The sequence below is a fragment of the Pristis pectinata genome, chromosome 6, assembly GCF_009764475.1.
Source record: "Pristis pectinata isolate sPriPec2 chromosome 6, sPriPec2.1.pri, whole genome shotgun sequence".
Classification (NCBI taxonomy): Eukaryota; Metazoa; Chordata; class Chondrichthyes; order Rhinopristiformes; family Pristidae; genus Pristis; species Pristis pectinata.
In genome coordinates this window covers 84,290,260-84,315,845 of record NC_067410.1, presented here as the reverse complement: position 1 = coordinate 84,315,845, position 25,586 = coordinate 84,290,260, and the positions used below count along the sequence as shown (strand labels likewise).

Below are 25,586 nucleotides of genomic sequence, written 5' to 3'. Positions count from 1 at the left end.
CAACCTGTGAATTTCAGAACTCAATGATGTCTTTTTCCCCTCTTCCACTCACCTGCCTGTCAATTCTCATACTAGGACTTATCCCTCTTAATAGTTCAACAGACTGATCTCCAGGCCATTCTGTCTTTCAACACAATAAATCACTACTCTGCCTTAAGCATATTCAGTGTTATAAATCACATGGAACCATTTGGTAACACTTCCAAATAATATTTTTTTCAAAATCTATACTTACATCTGTGTTTCAAAATCTTGTGTTGGATCCAGAGGAGAGTAATCAAATATTCTTTGGAGGTTTCCTACGTACCTGTAAAACAAGTGCAATATACAGTATATCCACCTTTAACAATGTAACCTCCCCAATTTTGTGTAGACAGTAACAGTGAATCTAAAGGCACTCTTCTCTGTGACCTGTCGCACAAGGTCAACATATAAATTTCAAAAGTTGATGTTGGAAATACTGAACTTCTCATAATCCTTGGAGGTAAGCTTGGCACTAAAGGACATGCAACAACGTGAACTCAGAAGTGTTTATACGCTTTCTCCTCGACAGAAGAAACGAGGTCTGCTGTATTCAAGAATAAGTGAATTTTTAAACAGTGATAAATCACAATTGCTGCTAAAGAATGTTAGAAAATTTAAATGTGTAGACTCTCATTCCATCATAATTATTTTAATAATATTTAGTGATACAGATATTTTAAAAGTAAATCTAAATTTATTTTTACTTTTCTGTCAGTCTTCCTTCCTAAATTTTGTTTTTTGCAATTTTTATTTCACTTTTTGTACATGATTTAAATCTCATTCACATTTCCTCCCTGTGGTTTAGTGAGGATGTTTCTTTATTTCATATCTCTCTTCCAACAGAGAAAGAGGCCATTTGGCCCATCGAACTTCTGCCATCTCTCCGAGCAACCCCATCTATCCCCACATATTTTCCTGTAACCATGTTTCCGAATCTACAAACTCCACAGAGGTCAAGATCAAACACAAGTCACTGGATCTGAGAGACAACAGAACTGCCTGCTGTGCCACTTGCTATTTGTGATTGTTTGAAGTACCCTTTTAGTGCTGATTACAGATATTCCCAATGCCCAAGAGCAGATACCGAGTTGGATGCAATGATTAGCACAGGCCTGAGGAACCTCCAAGGATAGCCATCAGCATAATGAATAATGAGCACCATTTCCTTGCTGTTCACTACAAAATCCAGGTCGATATTTCCACTTTAGTGTACTTCCAAATACTTGTTTCAAAATATTCTGTTCAACTCATTTTTCAACCTACAAGTTGAAGGTATTAAAAGATTAACCTATTTTTCTTCCAGAAATGGCACCAAATACTCAAATAATCAAAGTATGTCTGGTAGTGATCAGGTTCTGGTTAGTTTACAGCTCAAGATTCCCAGCAAGTTCCAGAAAAGTATCAGTGTTAAATATCTAGTTCCCACTGTGTGCATCTTTATTCCCTGCAAATATTCCAAATTTTAAATTAAGATACAAATTATTTAAGACCAGGTTTTAATAAATATTGACTGGGAAATAGATCCATGTTGAGGATTAGGGTTAGCAACATTACATTTTCAGACACTTTGCATAAAGTCTGCTTCACAGGACAAAAGGACACACTGGAAAGGCCCTTGGTAAGCACTACAAGAGAAATAAACTGATAAAGCCTAAACACATGCTGCCATCATCAATGTGTTTTTACCACTTTGCCTAAAGCCTTCCACCTACACCAATATCATTGAGGAATAAAGTAAACACCTTTATGAACTAGACAATGCTAGTAATGCTATAAACTACTGAGCAACAGGAATTCAATGAGTTATAGGTTTATGAACAGATTACGCCTTTAAAAGACAACATATTGTTTAAGAAAGATCTGACTATTGAGGCTGGTGCTCAACAATGGATAGACTAAGCAGATGACAAAATATTTGGTTAATTACAGTATTTACAGTAAAATCTGTCCATGGCAGCATGGTAGCAACATGTTTGGAAGCATTTTGGATGATTCCCACAAAGGATCTTCCTTGCAAAGGGAAACAAAACAAAAATGAATGAGTTGCACTAAATTGGCACCAAACATTTTTCATTTGTTCCTTTGGAATACACTCTTTGCCTGTCCCATTTAAACTGGAAGGATAATGGCTTGCTGCATATAACATAAAAGCATTCAATTAAGGGCTGCACAGAGGCCCAGCCTGTAGAGCTGCAGTCTCACAACTGCAGCAACCCACATTCATCCCTGACCTCCAGCGCTGTGTGTGGAGTTTGCACATTCTCCCTGTACTAGCAAGGGTTTCCCGCCAGGTGCACTGGTTTCCTCCCACTTCCCAAAAGTCATGCAGGTTGCTAGATTAATTGGCCACTGTAATTTACCCCTGCTGTGTACTTGAATGGTAGAACCTGGGGGGAGTTGATGAGAATGCACAGTCAGCATGGATTCAATGGAGAAAAAAGGCTTATTTCCATGCTGTAAGACCCCATTTAGGAAACTTAAATGTACAGGGTAGGGAGGAGAGATACAGAGGCAGGGGTAAATGAGATGGGAATTATAGTCAAGAAAACTAAAAGCACAGTTGCACTGATGCACTGTTGAAATGAGATTTTTAGACAGGCTAGAATTGGAGGGACACAGAGACCTTAGAGAGTTGTAGGGCAGAAGGAGGTTACAGAGATGGGGGGAATGCAAAGCCATTCCAGGATTTGAGAACAAGATTAAGAGGTTTATAACTTGTCATATCAGAAGCCCAGGTCAACAAAGGGGTAATGGAAAAACAGGATGGTGTGAGATAGGATATCAGTAACAGAGTCTTGGATGAGCTCATTTATATTGAGAATGGGAGATTGGTGATAACAGTAGGGCATTTAAATAGGCGGTCCAGAGGTAACAAAAACAAGGATAAGGATTTCGGTAGGGGAACTGAGACATCAAAGGGAGTCATATGATGTGATGGAAATGTGTTTTGGTGGCAGTTTGGACATATATTTGCCTAAAATGGAGTTTGAGGGGTTCCACCATCCAATCATTAAGGAAAGTGTGAAGTTACTGGCTAGGGCACAGAATTTGTGCTAGGAGATAAAGCCATGAGGAGGATCTGGGTGCTGATAGCTTACATGTGCACCCTAGCGAGCATCCTCAGAAACTATCACCAGTATGCGATACTTAGATGAGAAATGGCAAAAAACAGAGGACAGATCCCAGAGACTTCACAAGTAACAATGTAGCAGCAGAAATAGAAGCCATTGCAGGTTAATCTCTGGCAACAACTGTCTAACTAACAGAAGTAAACAAGTGTGCTCCCACCCTGCAAGAAGGTGAAGGAGGGGCTTTGGATGAGGAAGGTTATTAAACATGTCAACATTCTCCTCAGCTATGTCAAGGAGGACAAGGAGGGAAGCAGTACTGACGTCAAAGTCACATGGTGATGAGGGCAGCTTTAGTACTGCTCCAGTAGCAGAAATTTGATAGAGAGATGTTAAGAACGAAGGGCATGGATTTAGAAGTGAATTCATCGGTGAGGAAAAGGAGCCCAGAGATTGGGTGTCAGACAGTAAATTACAGTAATCAAAAACAAATCACAGAACAGCATTGCCCTACACATGAAAACAAACTTCCACATAGAGCTCACCTTCTCTGAAAGTCAGGGATGCTAAAGATTATCTGCATGATGGAACTGAGATAACAGCTGTTTCCTAGATTCTTGATGCCTGTGTAGCCAGACCCATATATTGGCTTCAACTTCGTCCCAGATTCCTGGACCACCTCCCACTCACTGATTCGTGGCTTTATATCATTGACTGGATTACCATTTTCAGACTGTTAAACAGATGCAATAAATACATTCTCATTAATCTTTATCCAATCTACTCACACTAACTATTAAATCCCTAATATTTTACTTTATTTTTTAAACAACGGATGAATACCCAATATTTGTCGCACAGTTGCATTCAAACTTTATTTTTTCCAAATTATCCATAGTGCTGATGAAGTAAATATACTTGCAAAACCAACCAACCAAAGAAAAATTGTCAGTGGCCAAGAACAAAAATCAAATGCCACCAGTCCTCATCCTAATGCTAAATTTGAACAATTTATATAAGCTACTTATATATTGTGCACTTGTAGATACATTAATGATTGCACATTGGTTTTTCCTAAAACTCATAGTCAATATGCAGAAAATATAGCCAGATATTCCCTTCTAAAAACAGGTGTTAATGAAAATGGGTCGCATTACCTGCAAGGAAATTGAAAACCCAAGGGTTATAGCTGGTTTGATGACAATCAAGCTTTGTCATATCAGCTTTCCCTTTAACTCCATTGCAGAGATGTGGTAACATACAATTGCTTGATTTCCTGATCTCCAATCATCTAAAAGGTACTGTTTACTTAGTGCAAATTTTTTGTGCTTCATTAGGTCTGGTCTAGCAAATAAGAAACAATTTATCCGATTCCATTCCCACCCCGGTCACACATACTGAGTCAGTGCCTATTCGCTGCTAATGATGACTGGTTCAGTTACTGCATCCGCAGCCAGAAGCACTGCATATTCTTCCTTGTGAAGAGCAAGCAGCAATGTTTTCCACGCACCGTTTGCATTGTCAGCATGTCGATACCAAAGTGCATCAAATGTTCTGCAATATTTGCATCGAGTACTGCTTCCTCTTCATCAAATGAGTATACATCTACATTGTGATAAAAAATATACCTATTAATCACAACCAGATTTTAACAAAGACATCATCCAGACTACAACAATTAAAATGGACTATATAATGATAATTATCGCTTGTCATTAATTTGCCATCCATATCTGCATCCATTCTGATGCATGATTGATACAGTAGATTTGTTAAACCTTTATTCTTAAGAGGTCCATACAGGTGGCTTAAGGCACAGACAAACTTTATCATGAGCCTTGGCTTCACACAAGATGAACAAATCACATTGAATGAATCACGTTAGATCAGGAGCTTCCATTGTATATAGATATGGAGCTAGACTTTCACACACTGGTTCACAACACTGAATGATGATAACAGCTGAAAAGAAACAAGCCATTTCTTGTCTACACACGGACAGATGTACAAGTCTCTCATCTGACAACATGAGAGTGTGAAAGCACTACTTATATTTATGAGGATCTCTAATAAACAAAGCAAAGAACAATAAGCCAATTCACCCCTCAGTGAGATCACGGCTGGTTTGCATCTCATCTGCTTATCTTCATATATCCATTTTGACTACATATTCTTTCTTTTCAATAAACTAGAAAAATATCCATCCCACTTCTAAAATTATTGATTGAAAGCAGAAGATTCTTGTTCTGGGGGGGGGGGGGGGGGGCGGCGGGGTTGGTGGGAGGGGTTGGGGGAATAAGCAGGAAACTGTTCCATGTGTTTACCACTCTGCACGTTTTTCTAACTTCTTTCCCGAATTGCCCAACTCCAATTATAAGCATTTGACTCCTTTGCCCAAGTTTCTCACACTCACAACTACCACAACTATGACTTAGATAGTTTATATTCCTTGGAATACCTGCCTAGTTTATTTAATATCTCCTTGCAATAAAGCTTACAGCCCTGATAATATTCAGGTGAATGTGCATTTTTACCAGTTCAGTTAATCTATCAAATGTCACCACCCACTTGCTATGCTTATCTTTGTGTCCTCGTATACCTGGATAGGTTTGCTATTGCATTACCCAAGATATAAATGTATATAGTGAACAGCTGAGGCTCCTCATACCTCAGTATCCCTCTTAGTGGGATACTATTATACACTTCCCTCTAACCCATTACCTCCACTCTCTATCACCTGACCAATTTTCCAGCCAGCTCAATAATTTAACTTCAACTACACAAGCCTCAATTTTAGCCACAAGCTGAAATTTTGCCTTATTGAATAAATTCTGAAAATCCACACAGTCTACGTCCATTGGGATTTCCCTGTCCAGCGCTACAGTTACTTACTGAAAAAAAAATTAATTAGTTCCATTCGACATGATCAGCCCTTCACAAATCCAAGTTGGGACACACTAATCAGCTCAAATTTCTCTAGTGCTCAATTTATCATTGATTGCAGATTCCAACGTCTCCCAGAACACAGATGATTTTAATTTACTTCATTCTTAAGCCGATCATTTCAATAGCATACACAATGAGGAAAATATGAAGTGTAGCATATTCTTGTTATAAAATTATTTAATGCATATCACAGCATAAGTAATGAATATTTTCTCACATGTAGAATAAACTAGCTATTTGGATTTTTCATATAATTCCCTGTAAAGAAAATTATACTATTTGTACATTCTACATTATTCTGCATTATCAGAGGGACAACTGGTGCAGTGTCAATTTTACATTAATCATATAGAAAAAATGAAAAACACAATTTCCAATTCAGAGAACATAGAAGTCTCCACCTCAGAATCAGTACCACCAGTACACTTATCCATCTATGTTATCAAATTATATTTTAATATTCAAAAGGATGATCGAACCTGCACCATCCGGAGTAATAGTTCCTAATTTAACTGCCAAAGGGTATTTTTTCTTTCGATAATGTTCAAGAGCGTGTCCGTTTCCGCCACTGCCGTCAAAGAACCATTTCCCACACAATATGGAACCATCTGTCAGGTTCAGCCAAAGATTCTCCCTCAGGTCACACCAGGCACATTTCCAGCCACTGTTAGAAATTGTGAAAAAACAGGAGATGATAAGATAGTCTATATATAACACTCAATCTCCTAGCTTTGTAAAATTACTCAACGATGACAACAAAAAAGGATTTACCAAACTGAAAGAGGTGTACTTGTACAGCTTAGGAGTAACCAATCACTTTGGCACATTAGGTTCTAACTTCATTCAGTAAAAAGTTATCAATGAATACTTTGAAAATTTCTAATTTGAAGGAAATATTCCTCATGACTAATAAAATGGTAACTACTTATACAATTCTACTGTATAAAACATTAAAATCTCTACTTTAGTCACTGTTCATCAGTTGTAGTGAAGAACTGTCAAGACTCAAGGAAGAAATCTAGAGGCTGGTAGTGCCGATATCCAAAAGTTATATAAAGCAGTATATAGACAGCAGTATAACATTAAGCTTTTGAGCTTTTCACACGGTCACTTTATTTCTTTCTCTCCACAAATGCTGCTCAACTTGCTGAGTATTTTTAGCATGTTTTGTACTTATTTAGGATTTCCAGCAGTATTTTGCTTTTTGTAAAAATAACTACATTTTTAGTTTACTGTTCTTTTATATATTGAATGCCTTTTGTTTTTACTGCCGATATAAAAACTGCATTTTGAGACTTGGTTATGGAATTCCAGAGCATTAACTTTACTTTTTATGTTTAGTTAATACAGTGGCTGCAATATACTTGTGATTATGAAGGCACTTTTGGGGTAATTCAATAATAAAAAAAAGAGGTAAACTCAAATTAGAAAGCTGGAGAAAAATGAAAATCAAATATCTTATTAACCTAAAATTTAATTGTCTTGAATATTATCTTTTACATCCAAACAATATTCAGACCAGAGGGAAAAAAAGGACAACTGCTTGGACCAAATCTTTGGTGCAGAGAAAGGTGGTGACCTGGGAGGGATTCGGACTCCATTGTCCAGTTGTTGGAGGGTGTCCTCATGTTTTGAATGTTTCAGCTCTTCTTCCCATGATTCAGAATCTTGTTTTCCATATGGAGATTTCGCAGACAGCACTGCATCACATGCTATTGTCACCTGGATGAACAAGAAGATCATACCTTAAAAAAGAATACAACGTTAAAATAATCACTCATTAAAACTTCTCAAAATTAAATCACCAGCCTTTCATGAGCAACTACAGCACTTATTAGGGCCCCAAGCACACCACAGATTTCTATCCATGTTAAGATAATAGCTATACAAAAGAAAATTCCCTTTTAACAAAGTATCTCCACACCTTTAACAACGCTAGCTTGCCACATATGCTGAGACATTCTGCTCTGCAGAGTTGAGACCATTTGATATTCAATCAGCCACTGTCTTAATATGACAGATACCAAGCCTAAAGTGAAACCACACTTAAAAGATGATATCAGATTCAACAAAGTATGCTGCCATTAGTTTTAGTTTCTCATGGAGGAAAAGGAAAGAGCAGAAGAGTTTGGGGGTTGAGTGTTCCTGTATAATCCCCAAGGGTCCTGCTTTAACAGGAGCCTTATTATGACTTTGTTAATGTGTTGCACTTGAGATTAGTTGTTGGTGGTTGGACTAACCAAATGATCCATGCAATGAATAATCTGTCACTATCTTTGATCACTATTGAGAAAAGATTTTTTTTTGGAAGAGTATGGAAGTGGACAGGATTGAATTCTGCTTTAATGTTCTCAGTTGTCAAATAGCTTGCTGATGCTCACCTCCTAGGGTTATACATGCAGAATAGCCATTTTAGGTAAAAGAATGGAGGAGCAAGTGCCTCAGAATAAATCACCACCTTCAGCAAAAGTTGAGAACAACCATTGAGCATTTAAGTATTATGGACATTCTGTTAGCAATTCCCTGCACTGTTGGACAGTTATCTGGAAAAATTTACTACTAATCACTGAGGGGCTTTGGCTTTTAGCATCCCCAACACCAGCTGTCTAGTTGCACTGGCTATAATGTTGTGCCTTCCTCAGGGTGGGTGAAGTTGGTTAACCACGACCACAGATGATGCTCAGGTCAGGAATCTCCATATTACCTGCCAGGTTAAAGACCTGCCCTTCCTGTAGGCAACAGTGCCGAGCAGAAGAGGCCACCACAATCATTGCGCCTTTTGTTAGCAAATACACAAAATAGAAGTCTGCTCTGATATAAAATGAAAATCTGAGCCCAAACTAGCCACAGCCAATCTGAACCCAACCCAAGCCAGGGTACGTTTATTTTTTTCTCTATACCAGACTTATCTAGGGGCATTTAAAGAAAAGTGGAAAACGACTCAGTACTTTGCTATTGATCAAGGACAGAGGCCAACCGTACTAATTCCAGACAAATCATCCTAGCCTGGATAAAGTACTAGGCGAGGCTGGCATGGCTGGAATGTCCTACAAGAATTTACACCCAAACTGACTCAAACTTAGAGACTTAGGTCCTTCTGGGCTCAAGTCAGTACCCAGGCTCTATTGTAAAACATATCATCTGCCCCACCCCCTAAACTTCTCCAGGCACCAAAAGTGAGATATGAACCCAAATATCTTCCCTTTTACTTACTAAATGTTTAAATCTTTCCAGTGCTACATCACTGACTGGGGCCTACAATTCTCTCCAGTTCTCTTGTTCCCACTCTAGGCCCATTCATCGAATCCTCAGCTTTGCCAGTTAAGTACATGACATGCTCATGGTCTCAGCCGTGCCCCCTACACTCTAGGGGAGCTGATGATTTCTACTTGTATGTTTTTATTATATATAAAAGACAGATATGGCGATATCTGCAACATTACCCAGGGGGACACAAGGATCTGCATTCAACTGGTCAGAGATGTCAAACCAATGTAGAACTTAGGAGAAGACAACGATTTGGCCCTCAAACCTGCTCTGTCATTTAACAAGACTATGGCTGATCCAACTAACCACAACTACACATTTACATTAACCTGCATAAAATTTTCATCCCCTGGCTTATCCACCATCTGTCTCTCTCTGCCTTAAATATATTCAAAGACTCAGCTTCCACTACCTGGAGGAAGTTCCGAAGACTCACCAAACCTCTGGTAGAAAATATTTCACCCAAACATACAAATCACTCTGCAGCTCAAAGCTGTGCAATCTCAGCCATCTCTTAAATGAACAGACACTTAATTCTAAACATAGTAGAATATTTCCAGCATTTTCAGTTTTTATTTTGGATTTCTAGAGTCTGCAGTTTTGTTTTGTTTTTTGAATCAGTTCTAAATAGTATGGTCCCTGGTGCTGGACTCTCCATCCAGTGGGAATGTCCTCCTTGCATCCAGTATGTCTATCCTTATTAAAATTTTATAGATTTTCACAAGATCCTCTCTCATTCTTCTATACTCCTATGAATGAAGCAAAGCTGGTCCCTGGTTCTAGTTTCTCCCACAAAAGGAAACAGCATCTCCATGCCCAACCTACTGTATCAAAACCCCCAAAATTCTTTTATGAATCAACCAGGTCACCTTTCATTCTTCTCAATCACAGCAGATTTGAACCTGGCTTTTCTAACCTCTCTTCAAAAGGCAAGTCACCCTTTCCAGGCATTAGATCTCATTCCCAGATGAGATCTATCCCAGGTTGCTATGGGAAGCAAGGAAGGAGACAGCTGGGGTCCTATCAGAGATTTTTACATCTTTGTTAGCCATAAGCAAGGTGCTAAGCAGGAGGATAGCCAATGTTGTTCCTTTACTTAAGAAGGGCAGCAGGGACAAGCCAGGTAACCACAGACCAATGAGCCTTCCATGAGTGATAGGGAAATTATTGGAGAAAATCCTAAGGGATAGGAGTTGGTAAGGCAGAGGATGATCAGAAATAGTCAACATGACTGTGCAGGAGAAATTTTGTCTCACTAATTTGATTCTTTTGAGGAGGTAACTAAGAAAATTGATAAAGGCAAGGCAGTAGACATTGTCTACAGGGACTTTGGTAGGGCATTTGACAAGGTCCCACATGCTAGGAAGGTCTAGAAGTTTAAGGCACATGGGATCTAAGGCAAGCCAGCTAATTAGTTTTAAAATTAGTTTGGTGGTAAGAGGCAGAGAATCATCTTTACCCACTTACATTACCTATTGATATATCTTTGTAGCCTCATTTATATCCCACAACTTACTTTTCTACCTATTTTTGTGTCATCTGCAAATTTAGCAAGTTATTCAACAAAGTCATTTATATATGTTTTTCACATGATGCCCCAGCACCAATCCCTGTAGCAAACCACTTGTCACATCATGCCATTAAGCAAAAGGACCCATTTGTGCTTACTCTCTGCTTCCAGTTTGCCAGCCAGTCTTCCATTTGTGGCAATGGATTTCTACACCATGAGCTTTCATTTTCCACAATAACCTTAGATGTGGCACCCTATTACATGCCTTCTAGAAATCCAAGTACCTTACATCCTCCAGTTCCCCTTTACTGCAGCACGTTACTTCCTCAAAGAACTTCAACCGTTAATCAATCAGTATTTCTCTTTCATGTAACTATGTTCAGTTTGTCTGACTACCTTGAATTCTTTTAAGTGCCTTTCTATAATATCCTGTCCTACAAAACTTTGTTCTGAATTGGTTACTTATTTCCCTCTCCAAATAGGTCTCATTTTGCATTGCATTAATTTATAACCTTTGAAACCATTTCATAGTCTGAAACTCTACACATACTTGATTAATTCATATTCAAAACAAACAGAAACTTGGCTTACTTTGAGATCTATGGTCAAAACTATTTCCCCAATTTACACACTTCCTTCTTTGGGAAGCCATTTTTCATCTCTCTCAAGAATAGTATGATTAAGCTAAAGAGGATTGTGCATCTTTCTTCACCAGCAACCACCAACCAACTCCACACACCCAGTTCTGGCTACATAAAAACATCCTTGAAGTAAATATTACAGCAGCTTCTAAACAAATTCACTGACCAGTGCTGGTAACTCTTCTATGTTTGGCAAAGCAATTTCAAAGTGGTCAGGAAATATAACAAGTTTAGCTTCATCTTCATATTCATAATCTTCGTTGTTGAAGTCTTTGTTCACCTCCAGGTCTGAGGGAATAAGTAGAATTAAAAATAAAAACAAATTAACTCCTCGTAATACCTGAATAACCCCATTGAAACCAACATGAACAAGCTGCATTAAAAGAAATTACCATCATTATAGAGCATTTTGCATAAAATGTAACCCGAACATTAAGTCACACTTGAATTTTAGAATAACTGACAGCAAGTTCAATTAGGACTTGCTTACAATTCAAAATAAAAAAAAGTTGTTACATTGATAAAAAAGAATAACATTGCAGAATTAGAACATTAGGTTATCTATTTTGTCAGATTTTATAATTCAAGATGAGCTGGGCCAGACAGTGTTGGCCTGGTCTCTTCCATTAGACTGGTGCAGAATCTTAAAGACCTTATTGAAATCAAGACCCTTTAAGATTCTGCAGCAGTCTAATCTGCCACAGGATCCTACCAGGAATTCCATGGCACTAAGCTTGGGAATCCCTGCAAGAGCAGGCACCACTATTGTACTCCACATGGATTCCAGCAGCACTGCAAACTGAGAGGGGATCCATCAAGAAAATCTGGAATTCTGCATTTCACAGCTTGAGCACACAAGTTCAGGGCTTATATCGGCTTCAGTAACTGATCGTCAGTAGTTCTAATCAGAATTGCCAGCAAAGATCAGTATGAACTGGCCCATTATCTCTGTACATCTTATCTGTGCAGAAAAGAGCTAGCCAAACTAATCTCACATTTCAGTTTTAGGTCTGCACCCTACAAGTGTTTGTTAAACATGAAGAAGGTTCCTGCTTTTATCACAATTCCAGGCAGAGACTTCCAGACCCCTACTGTTCTCTGGATAACAGGTTTACTCAATGCTGGTCAAAGGGCCTGTCATTGACTTCAGGAAGGGGGGTGGTGCACATGCTCCTGTTTACATCAATGGTGCTGGAAGTTGAGAGCTTCAAGTTCCTAGGAGTGAACATCACCAATGGCCTGTCCTGGTCCAACCACATAGAAACCACGGCCAAGAAATCTCACTAGCACCTCTACTTTCTCAGGAGGCTAAAAGAAATTTGGCACATCCCCTTTGACATTCACCAATTTTTAATCAATGCACCATAGAAAGCATCCTATTCAGAGGCATCACGGCTTGGTATGGCAACTGCTCTGCTTGGGACCACAAGAAACTGCAGAGAGTTGTGGACACAGCTCAGCACAGAAACCAGCCTCCCCTCCATAGACTCCATCTACACTTCTTGCTGCCTCGGTAAAGCAGCCAGCATAATCAAAAACCCCACCCACCCTGGACATTCTCTCTTCTCCCCCCTCCCATTGGCAAAAGAGACAAATGCCTGAAAGCACGTACCACCAGGCTCAAGGACAGCTTCTATCCTGCTGTTATAAGACTATTGAACAGTTACCTAGTACAATAAGATAGACTCTTGATCTCACAATCTATCTTGTTATGACCTTTCACCTTATTGTCTACCTGCACTGCACTTTCTCTGCAAATGTAACACTTTATTCTGCACTCTTGTTTTACCTTTTACTACCTCAATGCACTGTGTAATGAATTGATCTGTATGGACGGCATGCAAGACAAGTTTTTCACTGTACCTCAGTACAAGTGACAATAATAAACCAATTTACCAATGCCCTCCTTCTACCATTTGTTTAAATCGTTGCCTCCTGGTTTTTGATCCCTCCGTTAAGGAAAATAGGTTGCTCCTATTCACTTCATCTAATCCCCACATAATTTATAAACTCCAATTAATTTCCCCTCAGACTCCTCCTGACACTCCATCTTTCCACATCATTAAAATTTTCCAGTCTAGCAACATACCCAAGAACTTCCCCTGCACCCTCTCCAGTACAATAACATCTCATCTGTAATATGGTGACCAGAAGCACACACAGTTTCCAAGCTGCACTCTTACGAAAGTTACATACAGCTCTAGAACAATCTCCATGCTCAGGGATGCTTTGCTAAAGCTGTAAACAACACTAATGAGGACTTGGCCCATGTTGCTTAATGACCAGCCCTGCTACCTTTAAGGATCTATGGGCATACACTGCAAGGTCCCCTTTTTCACTTATTTGTTATCCCTTACTTCAGTATCTCTTTATATATCATGTCTTTCCTCACTATTACCTCACACGTGTCTGGACTACAATAATTATCTTGAACAGTGTGCTGACAACATTACCATTTGTTTCTGTCTGCACTGGCTTGATAAAATTAATAATCTGCATTTGGCGAGCTCTAACTAAATCTGATAGCTCAAGCAGAGAGCATATTTTTATGCCAATTTAATGCTGGCAAGACAAGGACTCCAAAATGTAATTATTTTGGATATAATGAAAACCGACACCTTCTGTTTTTCCTAGCACTAACAGAAATGTCATTATCAAGCTCGACAAAGGGAATAAACAGGAAACAAATAGAACATTGGGTTAATGCTCTTCAACCTCAGCTGGGTGGGCTGAGTTGATGGTTCTGTTCTTATCCATCCAGTCTCAAGCAGTGAATCAACAACAACAGCTTCTCTTCCAATGCCGACATCCTTACTTGTCTCATCAACAATTCTCTAACTCTCACTTTCCACTGGGTATTCCGATTTTCCCCTCACATCCCAAATACGTGCTGGTGGGTTAACTGGCTACTGTAAATTACCCCTTAATGTAGGTTAGTAGCGAAAGAATTTAAGGGAAGTTGATGGACATGTGAGTGAGAATAATCTAGAGGGCTACAGGGAAACATGGAGAGGTCGAATGGGATTGCTCTGCTCAGATCCAGCATGGACCTGATGGACCAAATAGCCTCCTTTTATGTCTTAATAGTCAAGTCTCAAAGATTCCAAAAGGGAATTGGCAGTAAATTCCAAAGATTCACTACCTTCTGGATAAGAAACTTCCTCTCAACACCGTCCTGAATAGGCAACTCCTGATTTTAAGACTGTGAACCCAAGTTTGAGACAACACAGTCTGAAGAAACATCAACTCTGCAATTGTCCTGTCAAGCCCTGTAAGAATTTTATACATTTCAATGAGATCACCTCTCATTCCTCTAAATTCAAGAGAGTACAGGCTTTCAATTGAGTAAACTCTAGTTTTTAAAGATCTCATCCTTGTTTTCAAATTACCTGTTGTCTCCTACAGCCTTGCAATCCTTCAGTACAATTGCACTTCTGACTTTTTGCTCATCCCTTCCATTCTCAGGTACACTGCCAACTGCTAATACTCTAAGCTCTGGAATTAGTGGCCTAACATCTCCAACTTGCTTTCCCTCATTCCTTGTGCCTCTCCTTAAATCCAACTTCACTGACCAAGCTTTTGGTTATTTGCACTATCACCACTTCATGTGGCTCAGTGTCACATTTTGACAGCACTCCTGTGAAATATCTCAGAACATTTTGCAGCAGGCATTGTATTTGATAAGTACAAGTAGCTCTTCGCAATTGGTTTCTAGGCTTTGAATCGGTCAATGTAGTCAAATTAGTTCTCAACAGTCTACAGTGGAAAACTACCTATAATTCATTACTAAATTTACAGGAAGTTGATGTTTATGTAGAGCACAGGGTCCCACCCAACCACCACCTGAACTGTTTTCATAATCAGTCCAATTCATGTGCCAGTGCTATATACTCTCCATCAGGCATCTCCTTCACAATGCAGGAATCCAGGGGGTTAGGCACTACTCAAAGATAGCCCGCAATCCTGCAAGTCCTCAATCGGGATTCATGGAAAACGATGTTCTGAAGGAGCAGACATCATAATTCATTTGCAACTCCAAATCCTCTCACTCACTGTACTAATACAATACGGAGGTCTGAGTCCCAGCCAATGGAGGTTAGCAGCAATGGAGATGAGTGGCAGATCATGTCAATACAATTGGTATTATTCTCAATAGCTGCAGCATAGGAACTGAATTAAATTACTTCACCAGCAATGATGAGGGAAGGTGGTCCTTCTCATTTTTCTTTTACTATATAGTCCCTGTAGTATGCTATTTTATGCCCCCACCATCTATACTTCCTGCTTCACTTTCTGTGCCACGTCCAATCACCGTGGGGTTCTTCAGTAAACCATCTTTTGCCTGCCTTTACCAAACTGCTTCACACTTACTGCTGCATCATCTCATCATCTAAAAGTGCTACTGTTCCTCCGATTTCATCAATTCCATCCATGCCAGAAAGCAGCCTGGAAATTGGTCCTGGGCCACCAACTATTTTGGTCATAATTATTCCTGTAGTCAATTAGTAACAGATCTAAATTTGTATTAGACATGGCCCTTTTATTTGTGCCAGCATCAGATTTGTTTACAGCACAATGCTTATTCAACTAAACAGCTGCTGCTTTTTGTCAGGACCAGATAACACACTAATAGTGTCATATGATGACGTACATACGTTTGAGCAGAAGGTCATTAAACTAAATTAGCCTTCTGACTGCACACGAGAAACACAAATCGTCCCTTCCTCATTTCAGAAGGAAGATCCTTTGCTTCCCAGTTCCTAAAATTGAATGGCTGGCAACAGAGAGTTACTGAATGACAATATACCAGCTTTATGTAAAAGAAGTGTCCATAAGAAAGATGTTTCCATAAAAGGGAACATTATTGCAATCAAGTATAAAATAGAAATTAGTGACTCAACTGTGGAAAACTCAGTGTTAGATGACAATGGCCCAAGACAACATTTTTTAAAAATATAAATTACTAAATATACAAAAACCTTTCTAAAAAAAACTTTCTCATAAATGCTTGAACAGTAGGAATAGTAATGAGGCCCTTCAGGCGTATTCCATTATCCACTGATCAGCGAGTTAACATTTGACTTGGCAATGCCATTTGCAGAAGGCAATTCCAAATATCTAATGTCCACCACATTTTTGAAGTGCTTCCTGACTCACTCCCAAGAACATGGCCCTGATATTTAGACTGTGACCCTCAGACCTCAAATTTACAATCACCAGAAATTAATTTACCATCTATCCACCCAACCATTTTTCCTCAATACCTCAAAAGCTTTAAATCAAATTTTCCTCAACCTACTAAATTCCAAGGAACAAAACGCCGTACAATCTCTCCACAAAATTTAAACCCTGGAATACAGGTATTGTTCTGGCAAGTCTATGCTGCACACCCTCCAAGGCCATGTACGTAGATTATTAAAGTGTTACAGGTACAGATTATCTTTTGTACTTGCCCATGACACTTTAATAATCAGCATACTTGGACACTACCACCTGCTCCCATTCTCCTCCACCCCCAAAATGCCTTTAGCTTTCCACTGCTTTTAGCATTTTACTATTTACAAAGGACTGTCTCTATCCTTTTTAGGTCAAAAGTGATGACCTCACTTCAGCTACACCAAAACCTATTTGCCACAGTTTTGCCCATTTGTTCAATCTGGTAAAATCTTTCTACTTCGGTATTTCCACCAAACATCTCACAATGGCCATCTCTGAGCCATAAGCAAACTTGGATATGGGCTTTCTCTTAGATTCAGAGCCATTCAGAACAGAAATAGACCCTTTGGCCCATCAAGTCTGCACCAACCATTAACCACTTATTTATGCTAATCCTACATTAATCCCATTTTTTTATTCTTCTCATCAACTCCCCCCAGATTCTACCACTCACCTACACAGTCGGGGCAATTTACAGTGGCCAATTAACCTACCAACCTGCACATCATTGAGATGTGGGAGTAAACTGAAGCACCCGGAAGAAAGCCACACAGTCACAGGGAGAACAAGCAAATTCAACAAAGATAAGACCAGGAGTCAGGAATGAACATGGATTTCTGCAGCCATGAGGCAATGGCTCTATGAGGTATGCTACCACACCACTTGGTCTATCCTGTCCCATCATCTAAATCAAGCAATAAACCCAACACATGGGGCCGGACAGAATATATCCAAGGTTATTACGGGAAGTGAGGGAAGAGATTGCTGCGCCCTTGGCAATTATCTTTGCATCCTCAATAGCCACAGGAGTAGTGCCAGATGATTGGAGGGTGGCAAATGTTGTTCCTTTGTTCAAGAAAGGGAGTAGGGATAACGCTGGGAATTACAGACCAGCGAGTCTTACTTCAGTGGTGGGCAAATTACTAGAGAAGATTCTTAGAGACAGGATTTATGAGCATTTGGAGAAGCATAAACTGATTAGGGACAGTCAGCTTGTTTTGTGAAGGGCAGGTCATGCCTCACAAGCCTGATTGAATTCTTTGAGGATGTGACAAAGCACATTGACCAGAGTAGAGCAGTGGATGTGGTGTACGTGGATTTTAGTAAGGCGTTTGATAAGGTTCCTCATGGAAGGCTCATTCAGAAAGTCAGGAGGCATGGAATCAGAATTGGCTTGCCCATAGAAGACAGAGGGTGGTGGTAGATGAAGTGTATTCTGCCTGGAGGTCGGTGACCAGTGGTGTTCCGCAGGGGTCTGATCTGGGACCCCTGCTCTTTGCGATTGTTATAAATTACTTGGCCAAGAATGTGGAAGGGTGGGTTAGTAAGTTTGTAAATGACATGAAGGTTGATGGTGTTGTGGATAGTGTAGAAGGCTGCTGTAGGTTACAACAGGACATTGATAGGATGCCGAACTGGGTTGAGAAGTGGCAGATGGAGTTCAACCTGGAAAAGTGTGGAGTGATACACTTTGGAAGATCGAATTTGAAGGCAGAATACAAGGTTAATGACAGGATTCTTAGCAGTATGGAGGAACAGAGGGATCTTGGGGCCCACGTCCATAGATCCCTCAAGGTTGCTGCGCAGGTCGATAGGGTTGTTAAGAAGGTGTATGGTGTGTTGGCCTTTATTAGTCGGGGTATTGAGTTCAAGAGCTGCAAGGTAATATTGCAGCTCTATAAAACTCTGGTTAGACCACACAGAGTATTGTGTTCAGTTCTGGTCACCTCATTATAGGAAGGATGTGGAAGCTTTAGCGAGGGTGCAGAGGAGATTTACCAGGATGCTGCCTGGATTGGAAAGAATGTCTTATGAGGATAGGTTGAGTGAGCTGGGGCTTTTCTCTTTGGAGAGAAGGATGATGAGAGGTGATTTGATGGAGGTGTACAAGATGATAAGAGGCATGGATTGAGTTGATAGTCAGAGACTTTTTCCCCAGAGCGGAAATGGCTAACACAAGAGGACATAATTTTAAGGGTGTTTGGAGGAAGGTATGGGGGATGTCAGAGTTAAGTGATTTTTTTTTTACACAGAGAATGGTGGGTGCTGATAGTGTGCAAGGACAGAGGCTGTACAATCAGTATATAATGATATGAGCTCCTCCCATTTGTGTTGTTTTTGGAGATGATTCTTGGGAGATAACACAAGATGTTTAAGGAGGTGGTGTCAATGCAGAGGAGAGGCCAGGGACTGCAGGGTGATCTTGGGTAATCAGCAGTTTTGGGTATGAAGTATTTAAAAGCAGGCAGCTTTGGTGATGGAAGAAATGAAAGGAAGGCCTCAAACTTGCTCCATTATACAGTTGTGGCTGAACCTCAAATTTCCCACCTTATTCCCAAAACCCAGTCATACCCTTAAGTACAAGTCTATCTTTATCAGACTTGAAAATTCTGAATGCTAAGCATCCACAGCTCTTATGAGTAGAGAACTTGAAAGATTCACAACCATTTGAAGCCAGGATTGATTCTTCTGTTGTACAAAATTTTAATGTTATGGTGAAATTTCTCCTCATCTCAATCCTAAACATTTGAATCCTTATCCTAATGCCATGTCACTTAGCACTAGACTGTCTAGCCAACATAACCAGCTTCTCATCATTTACCCTGTGCACCAATCCTACTGGAAATAAAGTGAACAAGAGGTAGGCACAATGAAATATTTGCAAGGAGACAGAAGACAAAATACAGAAAATTCAACGCATGGTTTGGTAGGAAAGGGATGGAGGGTGGATGGTCTTAATCTTAAATGGGAAAGAAGTCCATGAGCTCTTCACACATGTTTTTGGAGATGATGCTTAGGAGATAAGGAGAGATGTTTAAAGGGAAGGTTGTTAATGCAGAGAAAAAGCCAGGGATTGCAGGATGAATTTCCAGCATTGGAAAGATTACTGGATTTTATGACAGGGAGGCTCGAAGTGCATGCAATCATGCAAGGTTCATGCTTTCTTTATAAAACAACAAAGATTGGCAAATAACATTCATGAAACAGTTATAAAAATCTGGTTAGAACATATCATCCGTTTTTGTTCTAATAATATCCAAATAATTCTTTATTCCCATCAAAGACTGAGTAACTGTTTTTCGCTGGAGACATGGCCCAATATTTAACTTCTTCTGTAGAATTAACTGAAATAAGTACAAAAGTGGACATTCTTGGTATTGAAAAGAATATTCAGCTTGTTTGTGCTTTCCAACAGGCTTGGGACTGTGAATCTGCTCAACAAGGGTCAAACACTTTCTGCAAGGATCAGGAACTGACAGGAAACTTGCTAATCACCCGACCTCTTCTAATAAATAATTTAATGTTCAGCATTTTAGAGAGAGATCCAAGAAGAGACATGGGAAGACTCCAAAGAAAGTTGTATAAGGATAGAAAATTAATTCAAAATAAAAACATTGCAAAAACTCTATGCATTAGATTGCTTTAAAATCAATGATCAAAAGAAATGTGCACCAATCGCTGGAGTTACCAGTTGCACCTTACCGAGAAAAATCCGAGGAGATCTCTTCTTTGGAAGCACTCCACCAGAAGCTCCTGTGGCTTTCTGTAATTTGGAATTCAAGAGAAAACCTCTTTAGGTGCATGTGAACTTCACAAAGACAATTTTTTCTTCACCCTTTTCAGTACTTGACAATACAAAAGACTGACAGTTAAAACTGAATGGCACCAGTTTTAATTTTCACCAAGATTCTAATACTTGGGCATTTTTCAAGATTGTGGCAATGAAAAATTCTAAGGAATACTGTAGATAAATGTCAGATACAATTCTGGATTTCACTGACAAGGCGCCCATTCAATATGCTTCAGTAATGCCCTACAAGAATTCTTATCCACACCAACACTAAGACCACCTAATTCATTTCCGTAACATTGCCCAACTCTTGAACCCACATTCCCCCATCCCACCCCTCGCTACTGAAAGTCCTATTTGTGCTTTTATTTCCTCAAGATTTGACTAGTTGATCCTCTCTCATTCTATGCTCCATCAGTTTGGTCATCCAAAACTCTGTTGCCTACATCTTAACTCAGACTAAGTCCTATTCACAAATATTCTTACCTTCTTCTAAGGCAGTTTTGTGGGTTTGGAGCTGGCTGATGAAGCCAAAGTGGGAATTGCAGATTCTTCCACAGATGGGACAGATTAGCAGGTAACTGCGAGGTGGTGTGCTCCTTCCACCACTTACACAGGGCCTTTGTGTGCTCCCACTGCAAACATAAACCCCTGTGCTTGCCGACCTACACTGGCTCTTAGTTAAGCAATGCTGTGCTTTGAATATTCTCATCCATGCTTTCAAGTCACTCTCACAAGTGTAGAGAGTGGCCTTGCCCCTCCCCATCACTGTATTCTCCCCCAACCTATAACATTCAGACATTCCCAGATTCTTACCTCTTTCCCATCCCCAAAATACAACCACTCCACTACTGGTGGCCATGGCTTTAGCTGCCAAGCCATAGGCTTTGGAATTCCATCCCTAAACCTCTTTGTAAGTTATTGTTCACCTTCTTAAGAGTAGTGTGCACAAGACCAGCAAAATATCATCACAACTCCAACCCAGTTGAAAATTTGTGCAGGTTTGGCATTACCTCGTTGCTTATGTACTTTATGTTCCTACTTATAAACCCCAGCATTTAATTTTTCTTTCAAAGAAACCGTTCCGTCAACTTGCCAGTCATTTTCAAAGATATATGTATCTGAACCCTAAAATCTACCTGATCTCCATCTTCTTTCAGTGTTTTCTGCCCTCCCTTCTATCCATACTAAAATATGTCCTATTTCTCCAGATTTATGCTTAACATTTATCTATCCAATCTGCCTTAAATAATTAATCACTTGCACGTTGAGCACCCTCATAATTTGTTCCATTCAACTACCTTCTGGTTCATTTTAGTCACACCTTCCATCAACTCTTCTCCATTATAAATTTTCCACGTCTGTGTTTATTATGAGATTTGCCAGTGACAACTTGATAAGCCTTCCCAAAAAAACTGCACCCATTGGTTTGGCCAGCTACCAAAACTGTCAAAAAGCTTTAACCATCTCTGAATATTTCTAATATTCAGAAACATTTAAAATTTATAAGATTAATTAAAACCAGTAAACGTTAAAAAACTAAAACAATTTTTAAAAAGCCAGAGATACCAACACTTACCTTAGTTTCTTGTAGCCATTTTTCCCAAACAGAGAAGCTATACTTGCATCAGGTCTGATCTGGCAAAGGTTGTTCTAGCAGACTCCCCAATGCAAGCAATGAGGAATAGACACAGCTTTATGGTCCCTCCCTGAACTTCACAAGGAGTCCAATCTTTGAGTGTACTCAGCAAAACTACCGTGAACAAATGTCAGTAACTTCAGGACAGGGCTCCCAGAGGTACAGAACATCATAAAGAATATGGGAAATGACCAACACATACCCATAAAATCTGAGCCACCTATTCATTTATTTTATTGTGAATTGTGAGATGCTGTTATTGTGCAAGTTACCAGCTACTTCACCCAAGAATACTTTTGATTTTAACTCCCCATCCATGATATCATGAGAGACTGACAACTTTAGTCTCGTAAGTGGAAGGTACAATCCACAAAATTGAGCTTTTATTGTAAAAACTGAAATCCTGCAACAGTGAGGTTGATGCCACACTGAAATTTTTTAGCAGTACTTCAGCAATCCAATTGGTAAACAACATCCATAACGTCAACCAGTTAGCAATTTAGTGATTCTTTAACCTGCACTCCCCAAAATCATGGCTGCCTAATAGGATTACACACTTTTAAACTCGGTACTGAATTTAATTAGGATGCAGGAAAAAAAGAATCTTGCTTCTCTATTTTACTAGACTGACAGAAATCTGACTGAAGAACATTCCCTCCTTCAGCTCTCCATGTGCCTGCATCTATTGTCACAACCTGAACCTAATATGGGCTCTCTTCATTTCTCAATTTACAAAGCTCTCATTTTCAGCGTCATCAGTTGCTATTCCTTCCCTCACCAGAAGTCTCCTAAACCTAGGTCACAGATGTCATTAGCATTACCTTCAGATCTGTGTTGAGCAATCTTTACTCATACTCTATATACATAACATGACCAAATCGCACTACAGGAGGTCATTGAATGCTCTTTCTCAATTAGAACCCAAACAGTTATACAATTAACATAGGATTTAAGTTTCTAAAGAATGAGCTTCACTTCACGTTGAACCAACCACCAACAGTAAAGTGAAATAGTACTTAAGTTACCCTCATGTAGAAATAATTCAAGCAGAATAGGAGGCTCTAGTGATGATATCTAGCCTGAAGGGGAAGATTGATGTTGGAACCAATGCTGGAATGTGTAGTCAGGGTGGATGAAGGCAAAAGAAGGATCAGTCTTGAATCAGACTGATCTTTGCTGCTGAATAACTACATTGATCTCTATCTGGATTCATGCATGAAGAATTGTTACTGGAGTGAAATAATGAAGGTCAGACCAAACTCATTGAAATATCAATGGTCACATATTGGGAAAAGATACAAACTATTTATGATGATCATCGAGAATACTGTGAAACCTTACAATATCCTAAACAATTTACCAAACCTTCAAAAAAAAAGGCTAATATTGCAAAACCTAAAATTATTCAACTTTCAAATCTTCCAGGGATCAATCAGGGTGAAAACAGGTACATTTTAACTTTATAACAAAGCAGCAGAACCAATGTGCTTTCCAACAGGAACAATTTCCTTTCACTAAACATACAACATAGGAACAGATCATTCCTCCCAACTAGTCTGTGTTGGGATTTATACTCCACAGGAATCATGTGAAAAGGTCTTTTTGCTCTGAAAGTGCCTCAGGGTCAAGGATAACTTAATTCCACTGCAGCTTTATGGGCCAGTGTGGGAACTGCAAACTCTTCCAGAGATGGGGCAGGAGGTACCAGACAGAGGTGTGGATAGATGGATAGTTTGTGAGATAGTGTGCTGTTCATGCATGTCTGTTCTTGAGGTTCTCAATACCATCTCAAATGCTCCTTGTCTAAGCAGTCATGGGACAGATATTCCCAGAAATCACTGGGACTGTTGCATTTCTTCAAGGAGGCTTTGAGCACATCCTTGAATACTTTCCTCTGTCCACTTGATAATATCTTACAAGGACAGAGCTTCTCAGAAATGTGGTGTCAGGCAGGTAAATATATGGCCTGCCTAATGTGGCAGACTGACTGCAACTAGGGCCTCAATACTGGAACATTGGTCTGGGAGAGGCCACTGACATTAGTTCACTTGTCCTTCCAGTGAATGTGGAGGATTTTGCAGAGACAGCAATGAAGGTACCATTACAGTGCCTTGAGGTGCCTGCAGCAGCTAGTCCAGGTCTTAAAGAAAAACGTATGGGAGATTGGAGATCCCTACTGCCTGGTAAACCATAAATTGTGTGCCAGATCTGATCTTCAAATACCTGTTTCCTCAATCGACCAAAGGCTACACTGGTACACCGAAGGCAGTGGTGAATTTGTTATTGATGTCTGCCTTCTCCAACTCTTGTCGTGACCCTTAATTGACAGAAGACACAGTTTAGTGCAGCAGGGGCCTCACCTCTGGCATCTGCTGCCCCATCTGTCTTGTACATCTTCTTGTATGCTTCAAGTGAATAAGTATGAAAGGTATATTCTCAGTCGCTCAATTCAGCGAGTAAAAAATCTACTAAAGCTTGCAAATGAAATATTCAAATCCCAGCCCTCTGTGAACACCGATCACAAACTCTGCGAGGGGTCATTAAGCAGCATTTTTTAAAAAATGTTGCAAGCTTGCCCACTAAACATCAGCAGGTGTCAACTGTCAAGATTCAGACAGGGAACGGATAAGTTTGTCATCTGACAAAAACAAAAGAATAATTTGAAGTTTCTTCTCCTCATTCCTTTGTTGCCAGCTGTTTGAGATTTATCAAATAGTACAAAATATCTAGCAACTTGAGGAAAATAGAAGGCAGATTTTATTAATATTGGGAACAATTTGATTGCAGAAGTACTGAAGGGGAAATCAACAGGCATTTTCAGCAGTCTGTTCTCTTAAAAACACAAAGAAAAATAAAATTGGAAGATGCTGGAAATGCTCAGCAGATCAGCCCGTATCTATGAAGAGGGAAAACTGAGTTAACCCTTCTGATCCATGACATTTCATCAGAACTAGAAAAGTTAGAAATGAAACTTTATGTTACAGAAACAATGAGGAAGGGACAGAGAGAAGGTCAATGACAGTGTGGAGACATTGAGTGACACAAGTGGTGTAGGTGCCAGCTGAAAGAGGTTAGTGAAGGTCAGTGAACAACAAAAGGCAATGTCCGAGGAGATGTAAAGAGGAGGAAAAGAACAAAATCCGAATCCACCAGAGAAGGAGATAGAAAAAGAAAAATCACAATGCCAGAAATATGAGATACAAGGCTGGAATACCCGGTTGTGCAAAACTGTTGAATTCAATGTTGAGTGCTGAAAGCTGTAACATTCCTAGTCAGAAATTGAAGTGCTTCATTGTTAGAGTGTAAGAGGTAAAAGGCTGAGATCAGTGTGGAGAAGGTTTGGGTTCATGTTTAAAAAGTGAATGGAGGTGTTCTACAAAGTATTTACCCAACTACATTTAGCTTCCCCAATGCAGAGACCACATCAAGAGGATAAAATGCAGCAAAATGGAAGTAAACTGCAGCTTCACCCGGATAGCATTTG

General features: G+C 39.6%; 1 protein-coding gene across 1 annotated transcript in view; it reads right to left on the bottom strand.

The window, feature by feature from the left end:
- usp13 (ubiquitin specific peptidase 13) overlaps window positions 1–25,586 on the bottom strand; it is an 80,637-nt gene that overhangs the window by 41,597 nt on the left and 13,454 nt on the right. Inside the window, exons 3-9 of the mRNA XM_052017864.1 lie at window positions 20,376–20,436; window positions 11,623–11,744; window positions 7,618–7,760; window positions 6,518–6,702; window positions 4,603–4,697; window positions 3,638–3,825; window positions 236–307 (exon numbers count right to left, since the gene is read on the bottom strand). Of these exons, the coding sequence (XP_051873824.1) occupies window positions 236–307; window positions 3,638–3,825; window positions 4,603–4,697; window positions 6,518–6,702; window positions 7,618–7,760; window positions 11,623–11,744; window positions 20,376–20,436 (866 nt within the window). The remainder of the gene's footprint in view (window positions 1–235; window positions 308–3,637; window positions 3,826–4,602; window positions 4,698–6,517; window positions 6,703–7,617; window positions 7,761–11,622; window positions 11,745–20,375; window positions 20,437–25,586) is intronic.